Genomic DNA, 27,662 nt, shown 5'->3' on the forward strand with positions numbered 1-27,662 from the left:
TGTGCTTTTTGATCACTTCTGACGTCCTAAGGCCCTGCAGAACCTGATGGCGTCCCCCTCTGTGCCTTCAGGCTGCTAAACCAGCGGCTCCCTGCTGTCCCTTCACCCTTCTCCAGGCTTTGCGGCCTCACCCTGGCCCTCCACAGCCGCCCACAGGTGCAGTGACTGCCACTCTGCACTCCTGCAGATGAGGAAACTGGGCAGGGAGGAGGGCCATGACCCAGACCCACCCCTCTTCCCGCTGGGACAAGCTCCTGCAGACAAGTTCTCCCCCGGGGTTCATCAAACAGCTCCATCTGATCAACTAGGCCCTGTCAAACGGCCAGGTCAGCCACAAATGGGGGGCATGGTGTGAGGACCCTAGCAGCTTCCAGCTGAGGACAGCCCCAGGCCCACAACCCAGGAATGGAAGCCTGGAGAGAACCTGAGAAAGGAGCGGGGCCCAGTCAGCTTCACTCGAGACCCGAGCAGTGACCTGCCCACCACAAAACCAGTGTCACGAGGCCTGGCAGGAGAGTCAGGGGCCCCGAGAGCACGCTCTGCAGCCAGAGCTGGACCGAGAACCCAGAGCAGGGAAGACACATGGGGCTCGCACCTGCCGCCTGGCCAGACCCCACCAGTCCGCTGTGCCTGTTTCAGAACAAGGTCAGGAGCGATCGGGACCAGGCCTCACCGAACACTGCACCCCAGATGGGCCGGGGTGCCCCCTGCTCACAGCCCAGGCGGTGGAGGCGCAGCTGCTTTTCCAACTTTATTTAGAAAAACAAATTCAGGTCCCAGTGCCCTCGTGCCCTCCCCCACCCCAGCCATAATTTAAATAACTTAGAGACAGAGTCGGGTCAGGTGGTAAGGGAGGGGAGAGAGCCCACTACAGGCGCCGCAGTGCCCGCTTCTTGTCTGTCTTTTTCTTGGCTGCCAGCTTCTTGTCGCGCTCGCCCGCGTGCTTCTTGGCCATGGGCCCCTCAGCCCCTGCTGGGCCCCCCAGAGCTGTGGGGTCGGCAGTGGAGGCCGCTGCCCCGCTGGCTGTGGCCCGGCCGGGCTCGGGCCTCCCGCCGCTGGGCCCGCCGGCGCCGCCATGGATCTCGGTGAGCAGGCGCGCACGGGCTGCGTACTCCTCGTAGTTTTCCAGCAGCAGGCGGCCCGCCTCCTCGTTGAGGGCCGACTCGGGGTTGGGGTGGATCAGCAGGCACTTGATGGTCTGTGGGGAGAGGGCCAGGGTCAGGGGCCCGCCCCCAAGCTTCTCAAACCCCACGCTGCCCCGCCATCAGTGCTCTGGCCGGGACAGGGGAGCCCAGGTACCGGCCCCCCAGACCAGGCTCACCGCCCGGTGGGCACGCGGGCACTCGGTGAGCTCACCCACACTCTCTCTGGCAGCTGCTACCAACACTCAGGGAGAGGGGGAACAGGGCTGGGCTACCCTCCCCGTGCCCTGCAGGAAACCCCAACTCCCCGTCCCTCCTGCTGTCTGCCCTAGGGGCTCGTTAGAAATTTAGGTTTTTAAAAAACTTCTACCTTGTGAGGCAGGTGGGGAGAGGCACCAGGTGACCTCCATGGTCTAAGGGGCCCACAGGGACCCTGGGGCCCCACCTGGGGGGCAGGCAGGCATGGCTCTCCAAGGGGCAGGCCTGTGGCGGGAGGGGCAGTAGCTCCCTAGCGTCCTCCCACTGAGGGTGGAGCACCCCAGCAGGGACAATTAAAGATGTCCCGGGGGCACAGAGCCACCCCTGGGTGAGAAACAGCGGTATCACAGCGCTGACGGCTGCACTCGCCGTTCGGTGTCGGAAAGGCTCTCCAACCAGACGCTCAGCCCGCGCCTGCAGAAAACTATCCCCACACAAGCCCCTCGCCCGCCCTGTAGCAGAGCTCCCTGGGTGCTGCCTACCCTTCTAGAAAAGATGGAAACCTGGACTCTCATGTGGAGGCCCCCACCACTTCAGCATTGATTGTTTTAAAGAGGAATAAGGTTCTGTGGCTTGAACGTGACTGGGCTGGCCAGGAGGCAGGCCAGGTGCCGCAGAACTCACCAGAAGCACGTGCCGGATGCCCAGCTCAGCGGTCCAGTCCCTCTTGAGCACGTTGACACAGATCTCGCCATTGGCGCCCACATTCGGGTGGAAGATCTTTGTCAGGAAGTAGCCCTTGGGTGGGGAGGCCGGGAAGTCCTTCCCCAGCAGGAGTTTCATGCGGAAGAGGCCTCCAGCGTACGGGGTCCCCTCTGGAATGCAAAGAGGGGATGCATCAGGAGGCTCAGGTCTTCCAGGCACCCCAAAACCCAGCCTCCCCATCTGTCGGTGAGGCAAATGCTCCCTCGTTTCCTTCCCCAGACTGGGAGCTCTCGAGAGGACAGGGCTAGGTTCCCAGGGGCCTGCAGGCACCCCCCGCCACCGCAGCTCAGAGCTAACCCGACTGGTGGTCCCCCCCCCTCAGAGGCTCCTCAGTCCCTGCTGAAGCCACAGCACACCGTTCCCAAGTGGCACACATATATGGCTCCTCAGTCCCCCGGAAAAACATCTGTTTGGAAGTCTCTCAGGCAAGACTCAGGACAGTTCTGTCCACTCCAAGGTCTCCCCGCTGCAGCCACAGCCCTCTCGTTCACTCTCCTGATCAGGTCAAAAACCCGAGGGAGCCGTTCCCAGGGCTGTTCTTGGTGCTCCAGCCCCCACATCCAACCCATCGTTCCCCCCATAAATCTGAGGCCCCCTCCAAGTCCAGCAGAACCACTTCGCTCACCTGATTGATGCCAGCCTCCAGCCTGCAACCCCACCCAAACCCCCACCAAAGTCACAGTGAAGTCCTGCTTTAAACCCACCAAGGGCTTCCTTTCTAAACTCCCAAAGAGACCTACAGACCCTAAAAGATCTGCTTCCTGTAAGCTTCACCAATCCTTTTTCTTCTGTTCTTATAAAATATCTAATACACCCCAACACTGCCAAAAGCTTTTTGGGATCCTCACCTCCCGCCGAGCCCGCACCAGCATGGGGGTGAATCACCTTCTCACCATCTCAGAAAGCCTTCCCTGACCCACTGCCCACAAACCCGATTCCAGACTAAGTCTTTACGTTACATGCTCTTCATTTAAATCGTAAAAAATTCAATAACCTAAACGTAGTGCACGTGAAGTGACATGTTACACCAACCTACAGGATCAAACACCTGTACTGGCATGGTTATTATCTCCCCCAAGCCTGTATCTGGCTTATTCTCTGCTTGGTCCCCAGAGCCCCAGACACTGCCGACAGGAAGGAATCTGAGATGGTCCACCCCACCCTCCGGGCCTTTGCTGACACTTCTCCCCACCTGGCATCCTTCTCCCAATCCCATGTAACTCCTACCCAACTTCAGGATGGAGGAAACATGCAGAGCCAAGCTAAGGACCCATTACATGCTCTCTTGGCCCCCAGTTTTTTCTCACCAACATTTAATGGAGAGAGAGTACACAATTATTTGTCATTCCTAGTGTCCAGCCCTGCACACCAGGAACATATGTAACACGTGTGTGTGCCTGTCCTGCCCACCCTTGCGTCCCCAGGGTCTGGCAATCCACTTAAGAGTGGGCGCCTCCTATCCTGGCTCTAGGGTGACTAGGATCTAGGAAGCGCACTCCTCCCTGTCGTTCCGACACTCACCAGGGCCCTCAATGGTGACCTGCAGGTCGGTAAGGTCCTCCTCGTTGGGAAAGACCTTGATGCCGTCAGGTGGGTCAGCAGTCAGCGTCGTCACCTCCTTGTACACCAGGCGGATGATGTGGGGGGGCAGGTTCTCCACGTTGGAGTTCTAGGTATGGAGACAAGCGGGTGAGCCACGGGCAGAGCCAGGGCCTGGAGCCTCTTGCAGGATCTAGGGAGTCGGTGGAGTCCCGGGCTGTCAATCAATCACCCCGAGCTCCCGAAATCCCCAACCCAGGAAGACTCAGGCGACAGCCCCAGGCTAATCCACTCCGAGCTCCTGCGGACGACTCCACCTTCCCCAGAAGCCCCCGAAGCACGTTCGTAGCTCCGCACAGGCTCCCCAATGATTCTGGGTAAGCCTGATGCCTACCTGGGTCCCTTTCGCCCATCTAATGTTGTTAAGACCACCCTAGAAACCCCAGATCGGTCCTGGAGACGGCCGCAGAATGTTGTTCCCGGAACACCCACAGGCCTGCCCAAAAGGCCGGAGCCCTCCCCGGGACTCGGCCGGGCCTTCCCCTCCGCCCCGCCTACATGAAGGCCCCTAGGCCCAACTCAGGCCTCGGACCTCCAGGTGGGCTCTCCAACCTCTCAAACCGCCCACGAGAGGGTCCTGAGACCACGCCTCTTCCTCTACGGGGGGGGGTACCTCGCCTACCCTTCCCGGGCCTGGGCGCCGCACTCACCATGACTGCAGCCGGCCGGGGGCGGGTCCCCCCGGCCCCCTTCCCGCGCTCTCCGGCCGCCTGCCGGGGCGGGGGGCCCAACTGGTGTCGCTGCGGCCCTAACGAGGCCCCAGCGGCCCCGCTCTGCTCCTCTCAGCCTCCGACGTCCGCCGCGAACCGCAAAGCAGCTTCACCCGCCCCAGTGACCGGCCGCAGTAAGCCGGCCGCGCGCGCACGGCCACCCTTTTATATCCACCTACAGGCCACGCCCCCCCCTCACGGGCCCCTCTCGCGGCGCCTGGACCCGTGACGTCAGCGCGCACGGTCTTCGGCGTTCGACGGGCTCGCTCCCTTCCTGCAAACTGCGGGCAGAACTTGGAGAGGGGGCGCGCGGCGGGCTGGCCACTCGGGGCGCGTAGGGGTCCGGGAGGGGATCCGGGAGAATGAAGCGGTGGAGAAGGGGGAAGCAGAAAGGAAGAGGACGTATAGGGCGACGCGAACGCTGATTGGGCCGTTTGAATGAGACGCCTGCGTACGCGCGCGCCCTGACGCCCAGAAATCGCGCACGCGACTAACGGTCGGCCGTGGAGCTTGGGCGGGGCGAAAGGAGGTGGGACTCGCGGGGTTTAAAAGGATGATAGAAGGCACTCCAACCAATAGGGACGCGCAGTCGTGGAGTGGCGTCACGAGACACGAGCGGGCCAATCCCTGACGTAGAAGGCGGTACCAGAGGGGCAGAGAAAAGGAGAATGACCAATGGGGGCTCTGCCTAGCGCGGACGCAGACTCTCACAGCCAATGAATTTCGTTGGTTTTGTGTATGCAAATAAGTTCGCGGACATTCGCGCCCCTTCCTCAGCCCGTCGTGGGGGTGGGCGCTGGCCATCGCGGTACGTTTGTCTTCGAGGCGCCATTTTGTGGTGGGAATGACGTGTGACCTGCGTGCTGCGTAGCGGAGGTTCCAAGGCCAGTCAGCCCGGCGCTGAAGGCTTAGAAGCCTTGCCCTCCAATGTGTGACCTCTGGCCTCGGCAGGGCCTCAGTCTCCTGTGAGGACGGTGTCTAATAAAGGAAGAGCCTTCAGGCCTTGCTGAGGGCCGGGCCTCACCTGGGACTCACCCCGTTCTTCCGCCAAGCAGGACTCGTCAGGACTCCTTTTCCCTGTCTGGGGACCCGCCCCGGCATGCCCCGGGCCGCGTGTTGGCGCCCTTACAGCAGGACCCCCGGGAGTTGACCCGCCTGCACGGCTACTGTGTGGCCCAGCGCCCCCGCCAAGGTCTCTCAGACCCTCTAGAGAGGGTCCCGACAAGACCCCAAGTGGGGCCCTAGCCTCTGGAACTGGGGCAGAAACATGCAGAGACGCCCACCGCCCTAGCCAAAACCAGTGTGTGGCGGGTTGACCGCACTCGGGCACCGCCCGCGCCTCACGTTAAGTCCGGCCCAGTTAACACGCAAGGTCTCTGATGGAAGAGGGGTTCTAGTGACTTGCCCAGGGGCCCCCACTCAAGACGAGGCAGAGTTGGGGGTCAGACTGATCTGTAGCTCCGAAGTCCACCCGACTGACAAGGACTGATGGTGCTCATGAGAGTGATGATTACTGATTCATGCTTGCTGGCCAAGGCACTGTTGTAATTTATTTGCATGTCTGATCTCATTGAAACCTCGAAACAACCCGGTCAGGTGGATGTTATGAGGTTCCTCTCTGGACACTGGCAGTTATTCAGTATGCTTTGGGTTTTTGAGCACCTTCCTTGGTGACTCAGTGGTAAAGAACCTGCCTGTCAATGCAAGAGACTCCCCTTCGATCCCTGGGTTAGGAAGATCACCTGGAGAAGGACATGGCTATTCACTCCAGTATTCTTATCTGGAGAACCCCATGGGCAGAGGAGCGTGGCGGTCTACGGTCCATGAGGTTGCAGAGAGTTGGGCAAGACTTAGTGACTAAACAGCAACAGCCCTGTGGCAGGCAAGATGCTTTGGGGATACAGCTCAGAGTAAAAGGGACAAAATTCCTGTGCTCAGGGTGCTGACAACCTCGTGGGGAAGCCGGCCAGTAAACAAGTAAGTATATCCTATTACGTCGGTGAGTGATAAAGACAGATCGGATCAGTCAGGGCCCGGGGTGCAGGGAGAGGGCTAGGGCTTCTCACTGACCTGTCGGAGGAAGAATTGCCTGGGCTCCATATGGCAAAAGCTCTTCAGAAAAAGGAGCAACCCGTACAAAGGCGAGGCGAGGGGATCACGCGTGGTTTGTTTGGGGCGCCACCGGGAAGCCGGTGAGGCTGAGTGGGCGGTGTGTTGAAGCGTTCAGGTCCTGGGGAGCCGTTGGAGGTTTTGATGGGCCGTGGGCGGGAGCAGACGGGCCAGCGAGCACGTTGATGGCAGGGCGAGTGGGAGACGTGCTGGGGATCCCTGACGGGGACAGGCCCTGAGGGAAAAGGAAGGAATCTCCCGCAGACTTAAAACTGGGCTCAGCGAACCTTCTCAGTCAAGGTTTTTGATTCTGCAGGCCACCCATCTCTGTCCCAACCGACTCCGTTCTGCTGCCCTAGCCAGAGCAGTCAAGTGGATGTGCAGATGAAGGGGGCTGCTGTGTCCCGGTCAGCTTTGTTGACAGAAACCGGTAGTAGCTGGGGCCGGTCCTCAGGGAGGCTGCCCTTTACGGACACCTGAAATTGCAATAGGCCCCATCTCTGCTAAGAACTTTTCATGATCTTTGCCTTTTTTGGGGTTTCCTGTGGTAAGGGAAAATAGACACAGAAGCTAAAGGTAATAAATAAAATACATGGTAGGTTAGAAGGGAGCGAGTGCCATGGAAAAAGAGAAAAGTAGAGCAAGGGAGGAGGGGTTTGGGTGGGGGTGCCAGATTGTGGGATGCCAGCTGGCATGAATTTTAAGCCAGGTGGCCAGGGAAACCTCACCACTCAGGTGTCATGTGAACACAAGTTTGAAGGAAGAGAGGAAATGAGCTATGTGCTTATCAGGAAGCTGTATTTGGGCAGTTGAAACAGCTGGAGCAGAGGTCTAGCACATTTGAGGAACTGCAAAGGAGGCCAGTGTGGTTGGAACAGAGTGGGCAAGGGGAGAGTATGGGGAGATGAGGTCAGAGAAATGTCTGTGTGGATGGAGTTGGGGAGGGGATGTCATGCGGGACCTTGAAGGCCGTGATTAGGACTGTGGTCTTGTCTCTGAGGGAATAGGGAGCCACTGTCAGATTTTGAGCAGAGGACTGCTGTGGTCTCACTCTGACTGCTGGGTGGAGAAGAGGATGAAGGAGGATGCTCATGGGGCTGTGGGCAGAGCCAGAGAGGCCAGAGAAGAGGCTGTTGGAATAACCCTGAGAAGACATGGTGCTGCTGATCAAAAATATATAAATGGCCAGTAAGCACATGACAAGATGCTCAGTGTCGTCAGCTCTCAGGGAAAGGAGAATCAAAACCACAATGAGATATCATCTCACACCACCAGGGTGGCTGTAATCAAAAAGTAAGATAATAGGTGTTGGGAAAGATGTGGAAAAATTGGAACCCTCACACAGCTGGTGGGAATGAAAAATGGTGTAGCTGCTTTGGCAAACAGTATGGCAGTTCATCAAAGGGTTAAACCTAGAGTTACCATATGACCCAGCAATTCCACAGCTAGGTACATACCCAAGAGAAATAGAAACATGTCTACACAGAAAGTCATACACAGATATTTATAGCTGTGCAGATATGCATATCATATTGTTTGTAATATCCAAAAGATGGAAATAACCAACATATTCAATACCTGGGGAATGGGTAAACTAAATGTGGTGTATACTTACAATGTCAGATCAATACAGCCATAGAAAGGAATGAAGTACTGTTACCTGCTACAGAATGGACAAACCTCCAAAACACTGTGCTAAGGGAAAGAAGCTGGTTACAAAGGACTGCATTTGTATGATTCCATTTATGTGTAATGTCTAGAACAGTTGAATCCATGCAAACAGAAAGTAGATGAGTGATTGTCTAGGGCTGAGGGATGGGAAATTGATGTCTAATGGGGAGACTTGGGGGCAGTGAAAATACTCTAAACTTGACTGTGGTGATGGCATAGATGTGTGACTCTGTGAGTATACCAAAACACTTTAAATTGGTAAGTATTGTGTATGGTGTGTGAGTTATATCTCAATAAAGCTGTTATTTTCTTAAAAGAAGTTTTTGAAAACCCTCAGATGGGAGGAACTGAGAGAAGGGCAGAGGAGTGGGGAAAGAAAGGTCTGACTGGAGAATGTTCTGGGCTGGGAGAGGTGGGCGTGGTCGGTAGGGCCCTAGGGAGCCAATGAGGAATTCTGACCCAGAGACATGAATGGATTTGTTGTGATTCTAGCTCAAGGCTGCTGGTTAGAGACTTGACTGGAGGGCCCAGAGTGGAAGCAAAACTTCAACAGGAAGTTGGTTGTGGCCTGGGCTGGGGTGGTGGCCATAGCCATGGTGGGAGAAAAGTGGGCAGATCTGAGAAGGACTTGGGAGGTGGCCTAGTGATGGGCCTTTTGAGTTAGTTTGGGAGATGGATGGGCAGGAGATGGGCTGGGAGAGGGGTGTCCTTCCTTTGCTAAGTGCTGGAGGCCCAGAAACTTAACTTTAGCTCAGTGAAACCCAGATTTCTAGCTTTAGAAATGAACCTTCAGAGGGTGGTTCGGCGCAGGGGCCGTTGGCTCCAGACAAATAAACATGGAGTCCATCTTCCACGAAAAACAAGAAGGCTCACTTTGTGCTCAACATTGCTTGAATAACCTACTACAAGGAGAATACTTCAGCCCTGTGGAATTATCTTCAATTGCACATCAGCTGGATGAGGAAGAGAGGATGAGAATGGCAGAAGGAGGAGTTACTAGTGAAGACTATCGCACATTTTTGCAGCAGCCTTCTGGAAATATGGATGACAGTGGCTTTTTCTCTATTCAAGTTATAAGCAATGCCTTGAAAGTTTGGGGTTTAGAACTAATCCTCTTTAACAGTCCAGAGTACCAGAGGCTCAGGATTGATCCCATAAATGAAAGATCATTTATATGCAACTATAAAGAACACTGGTTTACAGTTAGAAAATTACAAAAACAGTGGTTCAACTTGAATTCTCTTTTGACGGGTCCAGAATTAATATCAGACACATACCTTGCACTTTTCTTGGCTCAGTTACAACAGGAAGGTTACTCTATATTTGTTGTTAAGGGTGATCTGCCAGATTGTGAAGCTGACCAACTTCTACAGATGATCAGGGTCCCACAGATGCATCGACCAAAACTTATTGGAGAAGAATTAGCACAACTTAAAGAACACAGTGTCCAGAAAACAGATCTAGAACGTGTCTTCGAAGTAAATGATGGGACAGGAATGTTAGACGAGGATGAGGAGGACTTTCAGAGGGCTCTGGCACTAAGTCGCCAAGAAATTGACATGGAAGATGAAGAGGCCGCTCTCCGCAGGGCCATTCAGCTCAGTATGCAAGGTACTTCCAGAAATAGATGTCAAGATATCCCACAGCCATCGGGTTCACATCCTACTTCAGAAGAGCTACGGAAGAGAAGAGAAGCCTACTTTGAAAAGCAGCAGCAGCAGCAGCAGCAAGCTCCACCAGGACAGCTTACACATCTGTGTGAAAAGTCGAGCACAAGCTCTGAAGCACCTGACAGGGGTCTAGGTGATTCTATGAGTGAAGAAGACATGCTTCAGGCAGCTGTGACCATGTCTTTAGAAACTGTTAGAAGTAATCTCAAAACAGAAGGAAAAAAGTAATACCTTTCACAAATCATTTAGATATTCAGTCTTTCTAATATTGTCCTGTGTGATTACAGCATAGGGTCCATTTTGGTAATGTGTCAAAGAGAACAATTTTCAACAGAGGAAAAAAGACTTAGGTGGTTTGCAAACAAAACGGTAATAAGGTGGAAAAATACATCAGTTGTAGGCCTAAAAAATGATCCTCCAAACACTAGCCAAGAGGCATTCAGCAATTAAAGAAATTTAAAAGAGAAAAAAAAAAAAAAGAACCTTCATTTCTTCTGTTCATATGTATTAAGTCATGAAAGAAATACATGTTTGGAGGGAAATTCACAGTGACTGCAGTGAAAGGAGGAAGCCCAGCTCTAGTCCTCCTTCCCCTCTCACGTTCCCATTCACCACCCCTCAGGTACCTGCTGTGAATATCTGGTGTCTTCGTCCCCACACTACTTGCACATTTACATTCCCACACATCCTTCCTCAGCAGCGTGCACTGTGATCCTCCATAAGAACCTAGGAGTTTCTAGCATTCTCCAGCTAATGGGTGTTTACGCTGGTCTAGTGTGTGGTTAGGAGCTGCAGTGAGCATCCTTGGGCAAAGCTGTGAGCTTTCCTGAAGGGGAAGTTCCTAGAAGTGGAATTGCAGGCTCAAAGAGCACAGTGTCTGAAGTTCTGCCAAGTAGCCCTTGGCAGGGCTCTCCTTATTTGGATCCCCACCACTAGGATCTGGTCCCTTCATTCAAGTATTTATTTATAGCCAGCTGTCTGCCAGGCTCTGTTCTGTGTGCTTGGGATACATCAGTGACCAAGACAGGAAGCAAGGAACCGCCTTCCTGGGGCATCCATTCTGTGGGGAGACAGATGATAAACAGTAAGCACTAAACCCAGGGTGGCCAACTGTCCAGGTTGCCCACAATGCCAAACTTTAGTGCTGACACTGGGAAAGTCCAAGGCTAGTTGGTAAGAAAAGTTAGTGGTACAAAAAGATAATTACTATAAAAATTAGAGCAGCTAAGGCAAGACAGTTCAGTAACACTAGGGGGAGAGGAAGGGGGAGGGGGAGAATTTTTAGATTAGAGGAGTCAGGGTAGACCTTTCTTGAGAAGGAAACACTTCCATAAACATTTAAAGGAAGTGAGGGAGCAAGTTTTGTGAATATCCAGAAGAGAAAGACTGTTCCAGGCAGAGGAGGCTGCCGATGTCAATATCCTGATGCAGAAATGAGACCAAGCATCAGCAGTCTCTGAAACGTGTGTCAGTCATGGAAAGACAGAGGTGCCTTGTCTTTCTGCTGTGTTCCCTTTCTTCTCAGTGAGGCTGAGCATCTTTTCGTGGGTAAATGCCTCCATATTTATTACTGAGTCCATGGTCTGTGGTTGCTAACAAGTTCTTTGCTCCTTAGTGGCCATAATATAAAACATGTCATCTGTAGGGGCTGTGGTAGGTCATCTGTAGGGGCTGTGGTAGGTGATTAACAAGAACCACTTTCTTCTGTGTCCCTGAGCAGAACTTAGAACTCTCTTCGGTGGTCAGAGCTAGTTAATTGGTAAATATGACTGCAGTCATATTTACCATATTTACCAATTTACAATATTGGTAAATTCTTAAAGAGATGGGAGTATCAGGCCACCTTACCTGTCTCCTGAGAAACCTGTATGCAGGTCAAGATGCAACAATTAGAACTGAACACAGAACAATGGACTGGTTCAAAATTGGGAAAACATTGGGAAAAGAGTACATCAAGGCTGTATATTGTCACCTTGCTTACTGAACTTATATATAGAGTATATCATGTGAAATGCCAGGCTGGAGGAATCACAAGCATCAGCCTGGAGAAGTATCAACAGCCTCAGAGATACAGATGATAACACTCTAATGGCAGAAAGCAAAGAGAAACTAAAGAGCCTCTTGATGAGGGTGAGAGAGGAGAGTGAAAAAGCTGGCCTAAAAACAACATTTGAAAAACTAAGATCATGGCATCTGGTCCCATCACTTCATGGCAAATAGGTTGGGAAACAGTGGAAACAGTGACAGACTTTTATTTTCGTGGGCTCCAAAATCACAGAAGGGTGACTGCAGCCATGAAATTAAAAGACGCTTGCTCCTTGGAAGAAAAGCTATGATGAACTTAGTATATTAAAAAGCACAGACATCACCTTGCTGTTAAAGGTCCCTATATTCAAAGCTATGGTTTTTCCAGTAGTCATGTATGTATGTAAGAGTTGGACCATAAAGAAGGCTGCTGCTGCTGCTAAGTCACTTCAGTCGTGTCCGACTCTGTGCGACCCCATAGACGGCAGCCCACCAGGCTCCCCCGTCCCTGGGATTCTCCAGGCTGAGTGCCACATAATTGCTGCTTTGGAATTGTGGTGCTGGAGAAGACTCTTGAAAGTCATTTGGACAGCAAAGAGATCAAACCAGTCAGTCCTAAAGGAAATCAACCCTCAATAGTCATTGGAAAGACTGCTGCTGAAGCTCTGATTCCTTTGGCCACTGGATGTGAAGAGCTGACCATTGGAAAAGACCCTGATGCTGGGCAGGAGAAGGGGGTGATGACAGAGGATGAGATGGTTGGATGGCATCACCAACTCAGTGAAAATGAGTCTGAGCAAACTCAGGGAGATAGTGAAGGACAGGGAAGCCTGGAGCGCTGCAGACCATGGAGCCCCGAAGAGTCAGACGCTACTTAGTGATGGGACAATAGTGCCTGCAGTGGGTCAGGTGCTCCCTCTAGTGACAGCAACGGTGAACTGCACTGCCTGGCTCTCAACTTGCTCCAAAACCCCAGACTGCAGGGCTGACTTCTCCTTGGATAAAAACGGACTGCCAGAGGATTCCTTAAATGGCTGTAAAACTGACTTCTCTGATGCGCTGCAAGATTAACTAGAACAATGCCTGATGCTGGCAACTGTGGGAGCAAATGAGCATTCTCACATACATGGACTTGGCAAGGCTCTAGGAACTGCATCTTGGCCTCATGTAGCAAGTCTTAAAAACACACCTCCCTCCAACCCAGAAGTTCACCCTCCTAGGAGCTCATCCCAGGGAAAACTATGTAAATGCTCCATGTGGTGTGCAAAAACATATTCCTTAAAGTATTGTTTATCATAGTGGAAAATGGGAAAACCCCAGATGTCTACTGGTAGGGACTGAAATAAAAATTATGCTGCTCCTTGGACTCCAAAACTCATGAAAGATACTGAGAAGCTGTTCAAGTCTCGAGAGACACAATAACTACTTACAACACCTAATCACAGAGTAGCAGGGGCTGAAAAGAGAATTGCTCCAAAGGACAATATTGGGACAGTTGGTGAAACTTGAACATGGACTTCATCAATGTTAAGTCCTTGATTTTTGATAACTGTACTGTAACTGTGTAAGAGAATGTCTGTGTTTTTCAGAAATGTTCCTTAGGGGCTACTGACTCTCAACTGTCTTAAAAAAACATTTATGTGGGAGGAAAACTGGAAAGCAGTGTAATGAATTGCTAACAATTGGTGAGTTGACAAAAGCTGTGCAGGAGTTCTTGGGCTTATTCTTATAATTCTTGTACACTTGAAACTTTATAAAGTTAAAAAGACATGAAAAGAAAAAAAGGCACGTGCAGGAGAAGGAAATGACACCCCACTCCAGTACTCTTGCCTGGAAAATGCCATGGATGGAGGAGCCTGGTAGGCTGCAGTCCATGGGGTCGCTAAGAGTCGGATATGACTGAGCGACTTCACTTCCACGCATTAGAGAAGGAAATGGCAACCCACTCCAGTGTTCTTGCCTGGAGAATCCCAGGGATGGGGGAGCCTGGTGGGCTGCCGTCTGTGGCGTCGCACACAGTTGGACACGACTGAAGTGACTTAGCAGCAGCAGCATACAGCATCTGGTACAGATATCAGAAGTTCGCAAGCCTACCCCGGCAAATGCAGGTTAAGAATACCTGCTCAGAGGCTGAACTTTTTAAAATCAACACAGTGAAGTTGCAAATTGAGCAAGTGTTAGGTTACAAAGGCAAAACTCTTGTGCCAGATCTTGTCCTTGACTTGCCCAACCAAAGCACGGGACATGTGGATCAGATTACTTTCTTGTTTGAGCAGAAATGAAATAGTTGACAGGCACATAGAGGGTACGTTGAATGAAAAATAGGTAACATTTAAGCCCTGGCATTACAACTGCATGGGAAGGGAATGAAGACTTCTGTCTCCTATATCACTCACTTCTGGGCATCTATCTACTTAGTGAGGGCAGTGGCAGCCGAAGTTGGCACTGTTGACATTCAGATTTAAACTTTTTTTAAATTTGAAAATATTAAAAAAAATTAAATAATTTAAAAATGAATTTAAACTTTATTTTTAAAAACTAGGTTAAAAAAAGTAAAAAAGTGTTAGTTGCTCAGTTGTGAGCAACTCTTTGTGACCCCGTGGACTGTAGCCTGCCAGGCTCCTCTGTCTATGATATTCTCCAGGCAAGAATACTGGAATGGGTAGAATTCCCTTCCTTCTCCAGGGGATCTTCCCAACCCAAGGACTGATCCCTGTCCATCACCAACTCCCGGAGCTTGCTCAAACTCATGTCCGTGGAGTCAGTGATGCCATCCAACCATCTCATCCTCTGCCACCTCCTTCTCCTCTTGCCTTCAATCTTTCTCAGCATCAGGTGGGTCAGTTCTTCATATCAGGTAGCCAAAGTACTGGAGTTTCAGCTCAGCATCAGTCCTTCCAATGAACACCCAGGACTGATCTCCTTTAGAATGGACTGGTTGGATCTCCTTGCACTCCAAAGGACACTCAAGAGTCTTCTCCAACACCATAGTTCAAAAGCATCAATTCTTCAGTGCTCAGCTTTCTTCATAGTCCAACTCTCACATCCATACATGACTACTAGAAAAACCATAGCCTTGACTAGATGGACCTTTGTTGGCAAAGTAACGTCTCTGCTTTTTAATATGCTGTCTAGGTTGGTCATAGCTTTTCTTCCAAGGAGCAAGCATCTTTTAATTTCATGGCTGCAGTCACCATCTGCAGTGATTTTGGAGCCCAAGAAGAGAAAATCTGTTACTGTTTCCGTTGTTTCCCCATCTATTTGCTGTGAAGTGATGGGACCGGATGCCATGATCTTCGTTTTTTGAATGTTGAGTTTTAAGCCAGCTTTTTCACTCTTCTCTTTTGCTTTCATCAAGAGGCTCTTCAGTTCCTCTTCACTTTCAGCCATAAGAGTGGTGTCATCTGTGTATCTGAGGATATTGATGTTTCCCCTGACAACCTTGATTCTGGCTTGTGCTTCATCCAGCCTGGCATTTCGCATGATGCTCTGCATATAAGTTAAATAAGCAGGGTGACAATATACAACCTTGACATACTCCTTTCCCAATTTGGAACCAGTCACTTGTTCCATGTCAAGTTCTAACTGTTGCTTCTTGACCTGCATACAGATTTCTCAGGAGGCAGGTAAGATACAAATGCAAGAGAGTACAGCAAATAGCCCCCAGCCATCCAGTCCCCTTCTCCACAGGCAAGGTGCATCAGCAGAATAGGCTGCAGTGTCCCACAGTAACAGCAGCCCCAGGTGCTAAAGCAACAGGGTTTGTTTATATCTGGCATGTCTAATAACGTCTGGGAGGCAGGAAAGTACTTTCCTAGTCTGTGCCCAGGAGGAGACCTTCTGAGTGCTCAGTGATCCCATACTTAGATGCAGTGCATCACCACCCTGCCTCTCCTTCCACCCCACCCTCCAGTTACCTGCAGTCAAAGCCTCCAACACAAAGAATAGATGGAAGAACAACCCTTACATGGACCAGATGGGGGCATTTTACCAGTGACCCAACATCAGTGTTTGAAGGCATTACTCCCTTCCCCTCCCATTAATCTAGAGTCAAACAAATGGACCCAAGCAGGTGAAATCTAGCTGGTGGTGAACATGTCACGGAAGGGAAGGAGTCTTTCTCAACTGCACATCACACTCTGTCTCCCAGCTAGCCCTTCCCTGCAAGGATGGTTAGGTTTCATGTGTCAACTTGGCCAGGTGACAGTGCCTGGTTGTTGGTTCAAACACAGCCCTGGTATTGCTGTGAAGGTATTCTGTAGACACCTACAGTCGGCTAACTTTGAGTAATGGAGGTTATCCTAGATCGTACGGTGGGCCACATGCAATCAGTCGAAAGCCTTAGAGCAGAAAACTGAGGTTTCCTGGAAAAGAGTGAATGCTGCCTCAAGACTGCAGCCTAGAAAACCTGCCTGAGTTTCTGAAGTGCCTTACAGACTGAATTTTCCAGCCCCCACAGGAGATGCAGGACACACAGTTTTGATCACTGGGTCAGGGAAGATCCCGTGGAAGAGGGCGTGGCAACTCCGTCCAGTGTTCTTGCCTGGAGAATCCCATGGACAGAGGAGCCTAATGGGCTATAGTCCTTGGGGTCACAAAAAGTTGAACACTGCTAAAGCGACTGAGCAGGCACACTCACACAGGCCAGTTCCTTGACAGAAACAGACACACACAGACACACACACACACACACTGGTTCTGTTTGTCTGGAGTACCCTGACTGATACAGAATAAAATCTGATATTTGAGATGCAAACACTTAAATGCACTAGAGAGGAAGGGGTTTACTTAGTGATAAAACTGATACTGGAATGCCCTGCACACACGACTCAGAGAGACCAGCAAACGCATGCTTTTGATGTAATGAGAGCTGGCAGTTGGCAAACAAGCATTTAGATGCTCCTGGGGTAGGCTGCCCTAAAGTTCATAAAACCCTGCCTTTGGGGCACCTCCTGAGACAGAGGGAGGGGACAGTTCTGTCTTCACTATGCATATATGTTAATGCACTGGGCGGGAAGAGAGAGGTGTGAAAAATGCTTCCTGGTTATCACAAAAACTGACACTTAGACTGTATTCTGTCACACGTCCTGTTATGGGTTGAATTTTGTCCCGTCCTCCCACCAAAAAAAAGAGTGTTTTAGTCCTAACCTCCAGGACCTGTGAATAAGACCTTGCTTGGAAATAGGGTCTTTGCAGGGAAAATCACTGGGGTGAGCCCTAATCTGTCATGACTGGCGTCCTTATGAGACGGGACATTTTGCCAAGGAGTCAAGCGTACAGAGGGAAGATGGTGTGTCGAGTGCCAGCACTGCCCGCAAGCCCCCAGAAGCGGGGGGGGGGGGGGGGGGGGGCACGGACAGATCCTCCCACCCAGCCTCAGGAGGAGCAGGCCCTGCCGACACCTCCCCCTCAGACCCGCGGCCTCCAGCAGCTCCAGGAGAGAATGCACTTCTGTTTAAGCTGCCCCAAGTGTACTACCGTTACCACAGCCTAAGGAAACTAACACAGCGCCCCCCGCCCGACACACACACACTTGAATGATATTCAGTCAAAAAAATTGATGTAAGGAGGTGCAAACAGATAGAATCTGCAAACAAATGCTTAAATGCTCCGAGTCAAGACACGTAGGAAGAAATGAAGGATTTAAAAGCACCTAGCAGGGCAGCCTGACTCCTCACCACCCATCTGCAAAGACACGCAGATGCTCACCCTGCCTCGGCCACAGCGAGGACTCCCCAGTGACCTGCAGATGCAGAGGTGGAAGCCCATCCTTTCCCCATAGGAAACCTGAGGCCGGGGATCAGGAAAACGTGTTTATTAAAAAAAAAAAAAAAATACCCAGTGCAGCTTGGCTGGCTGTCCTCACTAAGGAGCTGGGGCGAGTCCGGTGTTGGGTGGAGGAGCAGGGTGGGGAGGGGTAAGGAAGCAGGCAGAGCTGCGGAAGGTCTTCTGGTCCAGAATGGATCATCTTCTCTCCATACTGCCCTCCACTGCCCCCTCACTGGAATGGGTGTGTGTGTGTGCGCACACGTGCGCGCACAAGCCTGTATGATGTACAAGGCGGCAGGGCAGGGGGGAGACTCAGATGACGAGGTCTCAGCTCTGGAAGCATCAAGGGAGTCTGGCAGGACATGCCCACTTCCTCACCCACCTCGAGACCTCTCCCCACTATGGCTTATTTGAGATAAGAGGTCAAGGCCCCAGGGTCGGGCAGCCTGTGTCGAGTGAGTGATGTGTGGTGGGTGGCGGGGGGTGAGATGCCTGGAAGCCAGGCCAGGAAAGAGCAAGTGGAAGGGGAGGGGGCGTAGAAAAGATGAGAGGTCCCAAACCCTGCAGATGTGGGGGCCGGAGAAAGCTGAGTGCTCCTTGAGGGTGGTGAGTGGAGGGGAGGGGCTTGGGGCGGGGCAGGTGCTCGAGCTGGCTCCTTTTGGGGGAAGTCACAGTCTGCCCTAGGGCCCCTGGGTGTGTCGAGGCCCTTCCAGGGACTGGAGGAGCCCGGCGGAGCAGCTGCAAGCAGGGGGCTGCAAAACTGGCGCCGGGGCCCTGGTAGCCTGGGGCTGGCCCCGCAGTGTCCTCAGTGTGGTTGGAGCCGTGCTGTGCGTGCTCAGCTGCTCAGGCGTGTCCAATCTTCAGACCCCATGAGTGTTGCCCTCCAGGCTCCTCTGTTCATGGGGTTTCCCAGGCAAGAGTACTGGAGAGGGTTGCCGTTTCCTCCTCCAGGGGACCATGGTGGGAGTCGAGGGCCAGGTTTCTGCCCCAGGCTCCCGACGAGAAGGGATGAGCTGAGGTGCCGTTATTTGTGGGGAGAGGAGAGGAAGGGGGGCGGCCCAGAGGAGGGAGAAGAGGCCCCCCGACCTGGCCCTCGGGGCTGGGAGAGGGGGCGTGTAGCCCTTTAAGAGTGGGGGAATGGCCGCCCCCCCAACATGGCTATGTACAAAGAGAATTTGGGCAAATTGTGCGTTGGGTGTTGGGGACTCCCCAGAGGGTGAGGGGGCAAGGGGAGGGAGTGGTGCTCCTCTGCCATCCCGGGGAGATGCAGAGCACACCCTGCCCCGCGGCTGGCAGGGGCGGTGGCCACCGCACTCCAGATGTGGCCTCCTGGGGCCAGGCAGCGGCAGACACCACTGAAGGCCCCGGGGAGGTCGGCAGCTGTTGGCCCGGCCCTGGGCATCTCCAGGGAGAGTTTGGCCCAAGCCAGTGGCGTGCGGCTCTGGTGCCAGGGACGGGACTGGGGCTGTGACACCACCCAAGGACTGGAAGGCCCCCCTCTGGGGATGGTAAGAGGTCTCTGTGTTGACCCTGTCGCCGGTCAGATGGTTGGGTGAAGGGCAGTTATCCGGAGGGACTGGTACCCTCACCCAGGGGTGAGGGGGCACTGGCCAAGGCCAAGTCTCTGGTCCGGTTGAGGCAGGCATCAGCCTGAGTCAGGAGCAAGGCGGTGACATCACCAAGAAGGGCTGGAGTAGGATGATGTCATCAGAGGGAGCCCCACCCCACGCTCTTTTTGAGGGAGGGGGGAAAGAATACATATTGTGCTGGTTCCTCTAAAGGGAACGACTGTAGGTGACCCCACAAGACAATTGAAATACAGCTGTCATAGTACTTGGCTCCCAAGGGGATGGATCTTGGTAAGTGATGATACATGGTTGACATGGATCCTGATAAATGACATAATTGGGTGTCCGGAATCCTGGGAGATGATGATGTCATACTTATGGTGTATCCCAGTTGATGACAGTACCAAGATTGAAGTGGATCCTAGGAGATGATGATGTTGGATGTCATGGGTCCCGGGACACCATCAGCTCTCATGGATGCTGGGGGCTGGTGGCATCGTGGCTGAATCAGATCCTGGGAGGTGATGACAGCACAATTGTGGCGGTCTGTGGGAAACTGGGGCATCATCAGCCCTAGTGGATCCTGGTAGAAGATGTCACCATCGGCCATACTGGGTTCTGGAAGGTGATGACATCACTGGTCATGGTGGATTCTGGGGGATGACGACGTCATCAGCTGTGGTGAATCCTGGGAGATGATGACACCGTGTTGGTGGAGAATCATGGAAGATGGTGACACCACTGGCTCTCGGCTACCTTAGAAGGTGACACTATTGTTACCTTGGATGAGAACGAGACCCTAGCTGTGGTGGATCCTGGGAGATGAACACGCCATAGATCACAGGGAACCCTGGGAAATGACGTCATCATCAGGCATGGTTACCACGGGACCCCAGGTGCACTGCGGCCATGAGTGGTGGAAGTCTTGGGCCGATGATGTCAATAGCAGGCACACCCCACTCCCCACCCCAACAGGAGGCCAGGACTTTGCAGAGTTGATGTCTGTAGTTGTGGCAGAGAGACGTGGGGCCGCCTAAGAGTCCCCAGGACTTCAGGAGCAGTGGAGCGGCCACCTTGGGAGCAGAAGCCAGTCTGGGAGTGTGTGCTGTCCTCCAGGAGTCACCAGGAGGTGACATCCCTGCACGGGGGGAAGACCCCTGGCCCAGCCTCACTTGAGGGGAGGGTCTGGTGGAAATCGCACAGGGCTTGTCCCTGGGGTCAGGGGAGAGAGCAACCAAACGAAGTCATGGTGGGACGAGGCCTAAACTCTGGTGACACCATCACAAGGAATGGCCTTCCAGAACAGGCAGTGTCTCTGGTGGAGACGTCACAGCTCCGGGGCCCCAGGGGTGGGCTGTCACCTCTGGCCGCAGCTTCCCCACAGGGCAGTCGCCCCAGCAGTCACACCCGGGGTAGCATCTCAGGACCTGTCCCTTCCTTGGTGGCCCCCAGGTTAGCCGTGGGCTCTGGGCGCCCCGCCTTGTAGATGCTGGGTAATCGCAGTGGACGTGTCTCACGGGGACATAATCTCTGCGCAGGCAGAGTCTGGTGCTTCGGTGCAGAAGGGCCTCACCCCGGAGAAGTCCCGAGCGGGCTGCCCGTTTTCAAGGATGACATCACAGGGCAAGCCAGCTCCTCTGGCGATGGTGTCACAGGAAGGAAGCAGAGCCCCCGTGGCGATGTCCTAGAAAGGAGGCCTTGTGTCTCGTGAGGATGCGAGGCTTTTTTCCCTGTGGCACGTCCCGGGAAGATGGCTTTGTCCGCAGGCACGGCTTCATAGACAGAGGCATCTTCTTTGGAAGAAAATATTTTCCTGGTGATGATGAGGTCCACAGAGGCTTTTTGGTGCCAGAGACAATATCAGAGGGTGAGACTTATCTGTGTAGTGACGTCACAGGAGGGCTCCTTGTCTCTCGGGACGATGTCATGGGACAAGGCATTGCTCCTCTTACGACGTCACTGGAGGGAGGTCTTCGTGATGACGCTGTGGAGCACAGACACGGCCTCCAGCGATGACTGTAGTGGGCCTGTTCCTCTGCGATGACCTCATGGGAAGCAGGGTTTGTCCCTGTGATGAACACAGACGTTTTTTGCTACTGATGACCTCACATACAGGCCTCTTCCTCTGTGATGACGTCATGGGAAGGAGGCCCTGCTTCAGACTGTGTCAGGATGAGGATCTTATCTGCCATGACATTGCAGAAGGAAACTTTTTCTCTCGTGAGGATTTCGTCCAAAACCATGTCCTTGGACGTAGCCCTCCTGGCCCCCGCAGGTCTGGATTCCAGGCCCCCCAGCCGGGTGAGGCAGGGGGTGCAGGCTGGGATGGGGGCCCCAGGCCGCAGCGCCCCAGCCCCCGGCCCGGCCTCGGACGCTCAGACAGTCACCTCGTTCTTGCTGGCCGTGCGTAGGTGTTGGGGCAGGTGATGGCCGGGGATGAACTGCAGCTGCTCCAGCGTGCCCTGGCGCTGGAAGGGCGGCCTGCGGGCCAGCGTGCCCCCACCCCCACCGGCGTCTGACATCCAGGCGGGCTGCGGCGAGCCGTGCAGGGCGTGGTGGTGGTGCGCGTGCAGGCCGGGCGGTGGCGGCAGGCCGTGCAGCGGCGTGGGGGGGCCCCCGGGCCCCAGCAACAGGTTGGAGTGGGAGGCGGCCAGGCTGGCGCGCGCAGTGGGCTCGGGGGGCAGCGCGGGGCTGCGCGGGGGCGACAGGAGGCGCTCGCGGCTCTGGCGCAGGGCCTCGGGCGACGACAGGAGCAGATGCTCCTGGGACACGAGGCGCGCGCGCGGCAGCGTAAACTCGTAGCGCGACCGGCCCCCGTCGCCCAGTAGGTGCTCCTGGGACATGACGCGCCGAGGGTGGGGCGCGGGGGCCAGGCCCAGCTCCTCCGGGCTGCCCCAGCCATCCATGCGGTAGCCGCCCCCCGTGCCGGGTCGCCGCAGCGCGTGCAGGGGCAGCGTCCCGCGGGGCACCTCCGCCAGGTGCCGGCGCTTCAGGTAGGCCTCGTCCAGGTCCTTCTCGGCTGCGGGAGAAGCGGGGAAACCATAGAGTTGGGCCCCCAGCCGGCCCAGAAGCTGCCCGCCTCCCTGGGCCATCCCTCTGCCTCTCCTCGCACTGGGCCCCCGCCCCCAGGGAGCTCCAGACATCACTGGAACTTCCTGGGCATTAGCCTGGGCAGGGGCACGGTTTTAACCAGTGGGAACAGTCAAGCTAGAAGAATGCATGTTCCCAGCCCAGCTTGCAGTGCTGGTGCCATAGATGAGGAGGGGGATTGTTTTTTAAATCGCTTAGGAATATCCTTTTTTTGGGGCGTAGAACCTAGCTCTTGCTTTTTGAGGAAACTTCCTTCTCTTTCATACTGTAGAAAGTATTTTTCGATTCGACCCATTCGTGGATTGTAAAGTCAGTGTTGTGGGTAGAGACAGTATTTTGCAAAATGAGATAGGATAGAAAATTATTAGAAAGTTTCCCACAATAAGAAAAAAGTGAAAGAAAGTGAAGTCGCTCAGTCATGTCCGACTCTTTGCGACCTCATGGACTGTGGCCCACCAGGCTCCTCCGTCCATGGGAGTTTCCAGGCAAGAGTACTGGAGTGGGTTGCCATTTTCTTCTCCAGGGGATCTTCCCGACCCAGGGGTTGAACCCGGGTCTCCCGCACTGCAGGCAGACGCTTTACCGCCTGAGCCCCCAGTGCCGTTCATACAATTTTTGTTTCAGCTGTGTGTGTTATTGAAATATCAATGGCTGAAGTGACATAGTATCTGGGATTTGTTTTGAAATAATCCACCAAAAGATGGGGTGGGGGGAGGAGGGAATAGGAAGATGTTAACGCTGGGTGATAGGAGCCTAGGGGGTCATTTTCTCGTTTCTCTGCTCTTGAACCTCTTTGAAAATGTCCACAATAGCAAGTTTCAAAACTTCGCTGTAATTTAAAAACTGCCAGTGTACGTGGGTTTCATGAGACACAGTATAAAAACCCTTTCTGACCGTGAATCTGTTTAAAATGTGTGACGCCTCCTCCACGACCAGGAATGTCCAGTCAAGAGTCACGGTGACTGGTTCTGGGACAAGCTCATGACCCTTTCTTGGCCAGTGGGGTTCAGGCTTAGGAATTTTGCTGCAATCACTGGGAGAGACTCTTCTGGTAAGAACTGCCCTGAAGATTCTCAGGGCAGTCTTTGCCATCACAGGGGGAGATTCTGTCTGAAAATGAAGCCAGCCCACTGTTCAGCAGAGCTGAGAGAGACAGAATCTTGGCGCCAGCTCTTGAGCACCTGGGTTCAGCCACACCTGAAGTTTGTAGCACACAGAATTTGCCTTATCAAGCCAGTGTAATTACCTTTCTTTTCTAAGTTGTGTTTCAGCATAGTTACCTTTTTTTTTTTTCTCTTTAAATTGTGTTTCTATTAATTGCAAACACAAGTCCTGATGAATGCAATAGATCTTGTGGAGAGGACCATGGATTTGCATTTATGAAAAGCACCCTAAGTAGTTAATTGCGATGCAGAATGACCTTGGGTCTTTCTGGAAGCCCTTGGAGAAAAAAAAAGAACCCTAATCGGGTAATCGAGAGCTTGAGCAAGCGCTCGAGCCACTGTCCAGGGTCCTGAACCCAGGCCCTGCCCCTGCCCCGCCGCCCAGGCAGCCCCCCTCCCGGGACTCACCGAGCCTCTTGAGAGAGGAGTAGCGGTTGAGCTCCGATTTCACGGCAGCCTCGTAGGACGGGGGAAGATGCGAGAGGTTGTGGAAGGACCGCGAGCAGGACAGCGTGGAGTAGCGCAAGGAGGGGCTGGGCGGCGGGACGGCCCGCCAGTCTGGGGCAGGGGGCACGGCCGGGGTCAGTCCAGGCCAGTCTGGGGCAGAGGACACAGCCGTGGTCAGTCCGGCCCTGCTCCCTCGGACCCCGCGGTTCCGCCCCCGCCCCCTTAGAGCTTTAGCAGCCTGGGGTTCCAGCCCCTCAAAGCTGCAGCAGTCGAAGCTCCCTCTGCTCACCCCCACCACGCCCCCTCGGGGGCTCCTTGCTGGGGAAGGAGCAGGAGGCGCAGCCGGCACATCCTGTGTGCCCCACCCCAGGCAGAAGGGGCGCGCTGCAGGCCGCTTCCCGCGGACCGCTTCAGGGCTGCCCGGCTGGTCCGTGAGGACAGGCTCCCACGGCCTCCCCCGTCCTACTGGGGCGCCTGGCTCCGACTTCGTGCCGGGTAGGGAGGGAGGGAGCCCTGCCGCCCGGGTGCATACCCAGAGTGGCAGCGCGGTGTTTGGGGCTGCTGACGCTGAGATGCAGGTAGTTGTGGTGCAGGTTATCTGTGGGGACCAAGAGGAGGGGCGTCACTGCCGTTGCCGGCGGCCTGCTGGCACCCCATCCTGGTCCGTGTGGAGGGCTTCCTGCTCGCGTCTTCCTGGTCCCCAGATCTGCAATCTTTGCCCTGACTTCCTTCTCCCTCCTGGATCGTCAAACCAGCCTTCCTCCCAGCTCCAAGACCAGCCCTGCCACGGTGCTACACACACACACACACCCCTCTGCTCCACACACACACACGCACACACCCCACCCCTCTGCTGCACGAAACCCTCCGCCTGTCTCACCATCACCGATGAGACACAGGCTAAGCTGGGGCCGGCCTCTGAGGCCTTCCGACCTGCCCTCAGTCTCATCTCTCACCCCTCCCCTCAAGCCCTGCTTCCCTCTGATGCCCAGTGGTCCAGCTCAGTTCTGCCACAGGGCCTCTGCACGTGCTGTTCCGCTGTTTTCCGCCCGTTGAACCCCTTCCTCCCCTTCTTTGCCTGAAGACCTCCTTCCTGCTCATCCCTCCAGATCCAGGTCAAATGTCTCTTCTTCATCGCTAGTATTCAAAGCCCTCTTCTCTCCTGCGTTCCTGACTTCAGATCAATCCGCGAACTTTACTGCCTGGACCCGCCTCCCAGCCTCCTCCGGAGCCTTCCTCCTCTCATTTCATTCCCTGCATACGGGTCCCAGAGACATAGTCCTGCCCACTCGGGACTCTGCTCCTCTCCCGCTCTAAACTCCTCCCTGGCTTCCCATTGCCCTCAGGACACAGAGCTACTCAGCTCGGCCCGGCACTCGAGGCCCTTCCTGAGGTGCCTGCCCACCCTCTCCCCAGACTCAGCTCTGGGCGCCTCACAAGCTGAGCTCCCCCTGCCCAAGAAATTCCCCTCCGTCCCCTGGCCACTGCTCCGGGATCTCTTTCTGAGGGCGCCTCCTCCGCCTCCCCAGACGAGACCCTCTGACCCTCTCCAGCCGCCTGGACCTCTCTGCGGACGCTCTGGCCACGCCCCGTGAGAAGAGCGGTGATGTGAGGCGACCCCTCCTCTGATGCTCATTTTATGGATGAGGAAACTGAGGCCCAGAGAACTGAAGCCGGTCGCCCCAGGCCACAGTGGTAGAACTAGGATTCTAACCAGGCGTCTAGCTCCAGACCTTCTAACTCAATGGCTACCTGCGTCTTTGTGTGTCACTGGCTGCTGGGTGGTCTGACATGAGTTTCTCAAGCGCAGTGGCTTGAGAAACCGTCGACGCGCCCGCGGTACCCACCTAGGGTGCCCACGGAAGGGCAGGGAGTGGGGCGGACTCACTGCAGCGTCCGGAGTAGTGTCCGGAACAGGGCTCAGCCCGGACTGCGCGGGGAAGGCAGATTCCGGGGCGGTGGGAGGCGGGGCCACCCTGGGGGCGGGGCCACAGGGTGGGGCGGGGCCGAGGGCAGCCGCAGCCCCGCCTCTGCTCACCGAGATTGGACGGCTTCACCGGGTTGTAGAGGTTCTTGGGCGTCCTCGGCGGCATGCTGTCGGGGCCTCCGACCCCTGGGGTTAGGGAGCTGCTTCGTGCCCGGTCCGGGCGGGCCCCGGGCCCCGCCTGATGTCTCAGAATGTCCACCAGAGCCCTGGAAGGGGCAGAGGGATGGTCAGTGGCCTGGGGGCTGCGGGTAGGGATGGAGAGAGGGAGGGCGCAGGCCTCTTTCCCCTCCCCTTCTCACCTTTGCGGGTATCTTAGTTCAGCTCGGCTTCTCGCCTTTGGCCACGCCCCTTGCTAGCGTCAGTCTGAGCTCCGCCTGCCTCAGGGTCCCTCCGACTCACTTCCCCAATTCATCTGGACCCTACCCCTTGTGTGGTCCTTTCCACAGCGTCCTCTCTGTGGCTCTGCGCCACCCCGAACCTGGGACCTTACCCCTGTTTCTTTTGCTGCCGTCCCCATGGCGCTAAAACCTTAGATTCACCCTAGACTCTTCTTTGTCTTTCCTCCATGGCCCTTAGTAATCCCCTGGATTCGCTCTCCAAAATATATCCCAACCATTTGTCGCCACCTCTGTGGCTAGCAGCCTGCCTCTCGCCATGGACCCATCTGGCCTGCCCGTTTCTGCCCTTGTTCCTTGCGGCTAAGTTCACATGCACAGCCCAGGGCTCAGGTGGCCGCACATGGAGCTCAGGACACGCCAGTGGCCCCCCACCACCACACTTAGGGTGAACCCACCTCTGCCTGTTTCTGTCCACCTCCTCCTCACCCACTGCGCTCCAGTGTCGTGGGCCTCTTCACAGTCCTTCCAACACGCCACCCCAGGGCCTTTGCGCTTATGGCCTCCTCTGCCTGGAGTGCCCTTTCTATAGATACCTGCTTGCTTCTCTCTTGTCCTTCAGGTCTCTGCTCAGAGAGGTCTTTCCTGACCCCTTCATGTAAAACAGCACCTCCCCTCCCACTCACAGCTCGTCATACTGCTTTTCTTCACAGCAGTTATTAGTATCTGAAAGTATATTGCCCGTGTGCAGGGCTTCCCTGGTGGGTCGGATGGTAAAGAATCTGCCTGCAATGCAGGAGACCAGACTTGATCCCTGGGTTGGGAAGATCCCCTGGAGAAGGAAATGGCAACCCACTCCAGTATTCTTGCCTGGAGAATCCCATGGACAGAGGAGCCTGGTGGGCTATGGTCCATGGGGTCCCAAAGTTGGACACGTCTGAGCAACTAACACTGCTTGCTTACTATCTTAATGATAACGGTAGCCAGCATTTATTGAGGGCTTACCATGTGCCAGGACTGGACATGAATCAACCCAGTTAATCTTCGTTGCTGTCCGAATGGGTGGGGAACAATGATTAGCCCCACTGTACAGACACAGGGAACAGGCACAGAGAGGTTAAGCAACTTTCCCCGGGTCACACAGCCCGCAGGCGGCTGACCTGGGATTAGAAGCTAGGTTCACTCGTCAGTGCAGGGATTTTGTCTTGTTCACCGCTGTGCCCCAGCTCCTGGCTCACAGAAAGCGCTCAAGAAATATTTGCTGAATGAAGGCCTGAGCCAACCTCGTCACTCCCTAGCCTGTCACTCAAGTCACCTGTATTCTCAGACCCCGCCCATCTCCTCAAGGCATCGGCTGCCTCAGCCTCTGGCCAAGCGGGCCCACCCCCCTCACTCCATGCTGGCCCCGCCCCCG

At 54.5% G+C, this 27,662-nt stretch overlaps 3 protein-coding genes across 6 annotated transcripts in view; 1 reads left to right on the plus strand and 2 right to left on the minus strand.

Annotated features, from left to right (window-relative positions):
• Positions 1–736: 736 nt before the first annotated feature.
• On the minus strand, positions 737–7,703 carry UBE2S (ubiquitin conjugating enzyme E2 S). The gene is made up of 4 exons (XM_040251931.1): positions 4,355–7,703; positions 3,627–3,774; positions 2,025–2,215; positions 737–1,198 (listed from the first exon to the last, which is right to left on the minus strand). The coding sequence occupies exons 1-4, from the start codon at positions 4,355–4,357 to the stop codon at positions 869–871; spliced, it is 672 nt and encodes a 223-aa protein (XP_040107865.1). The 5' UTR covers positions 4,358–7,703; the 3' UTR covers positions 737–868.
• Positions 7,704–9,005: 1,302 nt separating this feature from the next.
• LOC120871898 (ataxin-3-like) lies at positions 9,006–10,343 on the plus strand. Of its 4 annotated transcripts, none has more exons than XM_040251909.1 (2): positions 9,006–9,264; positions 9,418–10,343. In XM_040251909.1, the coding sequence occupies exons 1-2, from the start codon at positions 9,031–9,033 to the stop codon at positions 10,090–10,092; spliced, it is 909 nt and encodes a 302-aa protein (XP_040107843.1). In that variant the 5' UTR covers positions 9,006–9,030; the 3' UTR covers positions 10,093–10,343. The 4 variants fall into 4 exon arrangements, with proteins under 4 accessions (XP_040107843.1, XP_040107845.1, XP_040107844.1 ...); XM_040251911.1 differs by having other exon boundaries at positions 9,031–9,061; positions 9,266–10,343; XM_040251910.1 differs by having other exon boundaries at positions 9,031–9,052; positions 9,218–10,343.
• A 7,346-nt stretch (positions 10,344–17,689) lies between these two features.
• Positions 17,690–27,662, minus strand: part of SHISA7 (shisa family member 7) — a 10,852-nt gene continuing 879 nt past the window's right edge. The window contains exons 2-5 of the mRNA XM_040253790.1: positions 25,965–26,204; positions 24,459–24,524; positions 23,888–24,037; positions 17,690–22,245 (exon numbers count right to left, since the gene is read on the minus strand). Of these exons, the coding sequence (XP_040109724.1) occupies positions 21,602–22,245; positions 23,888–24,037; positions 24,459–24,524; positions 25,965–26,204 (1,100 nt within the window). The 3' untranslated portion in view covers positions 17,690–21,601. The remainder of the gene's footprint in view (positions 22,246–23,887; positions 24,038–24,458; positions 24,525–25,964; positions 26,205–27,662) is intronic.

The sequence above is a fragment of the Oryx dammah genome, unplaced genomic scaffold (assembly GCF_014754425.2).
Source record: "Oryx dammah isolate SB20612 unplaced genomic scaffold, SCBI_Odam_1.1 HiC_scaffold_13, whole genome shotgun sequence".
Lineage (NCBI taxonomy): Eukaryota > Metazoa > Chordata > Mammalia > Artiodactyla > Bovidae > Oryx > Oryx dammah.

What these genes read in the sequence shown, in the direction of transcription:
- UBE2S (XM_040251931.1), bottom strand. An exon ending in GGTCACCATTGAGGGCCCTG is followed by an intron (nt 2,216 to 3,626) that starts GTGAGTGTCGGA and finishes TTTGCATTCCAG; the next exon opens with AGGGGACCCCGTACGCTGGA. An exon ending in GCATCCGGCACGTGCTTCTG is followed by an intron (nt 1,199 to 2,024) that starts GTGAGTTCTGCG and finishes CTCTCCCCACAG; the next exon opens with ACCATCAAGTGCCTGCTGAT.
- LOC120871898 (XM_040251909.1), top strand. Translation starts at nt 9,031, where the DNA reads ATGGAGTCCATCTTCCACGAAAAACAAGAAGGCTCACTTTGTGCTCAA. An exon ending in GTGGCTTTTTCTCTATTCAA is followed by an intron (nt 9,265 to 9,417) that starts GTTATAAGCAAT and finishes TTACAAAAACAG; the next exon opens with TGGTTCAACTTGAATTCTCT.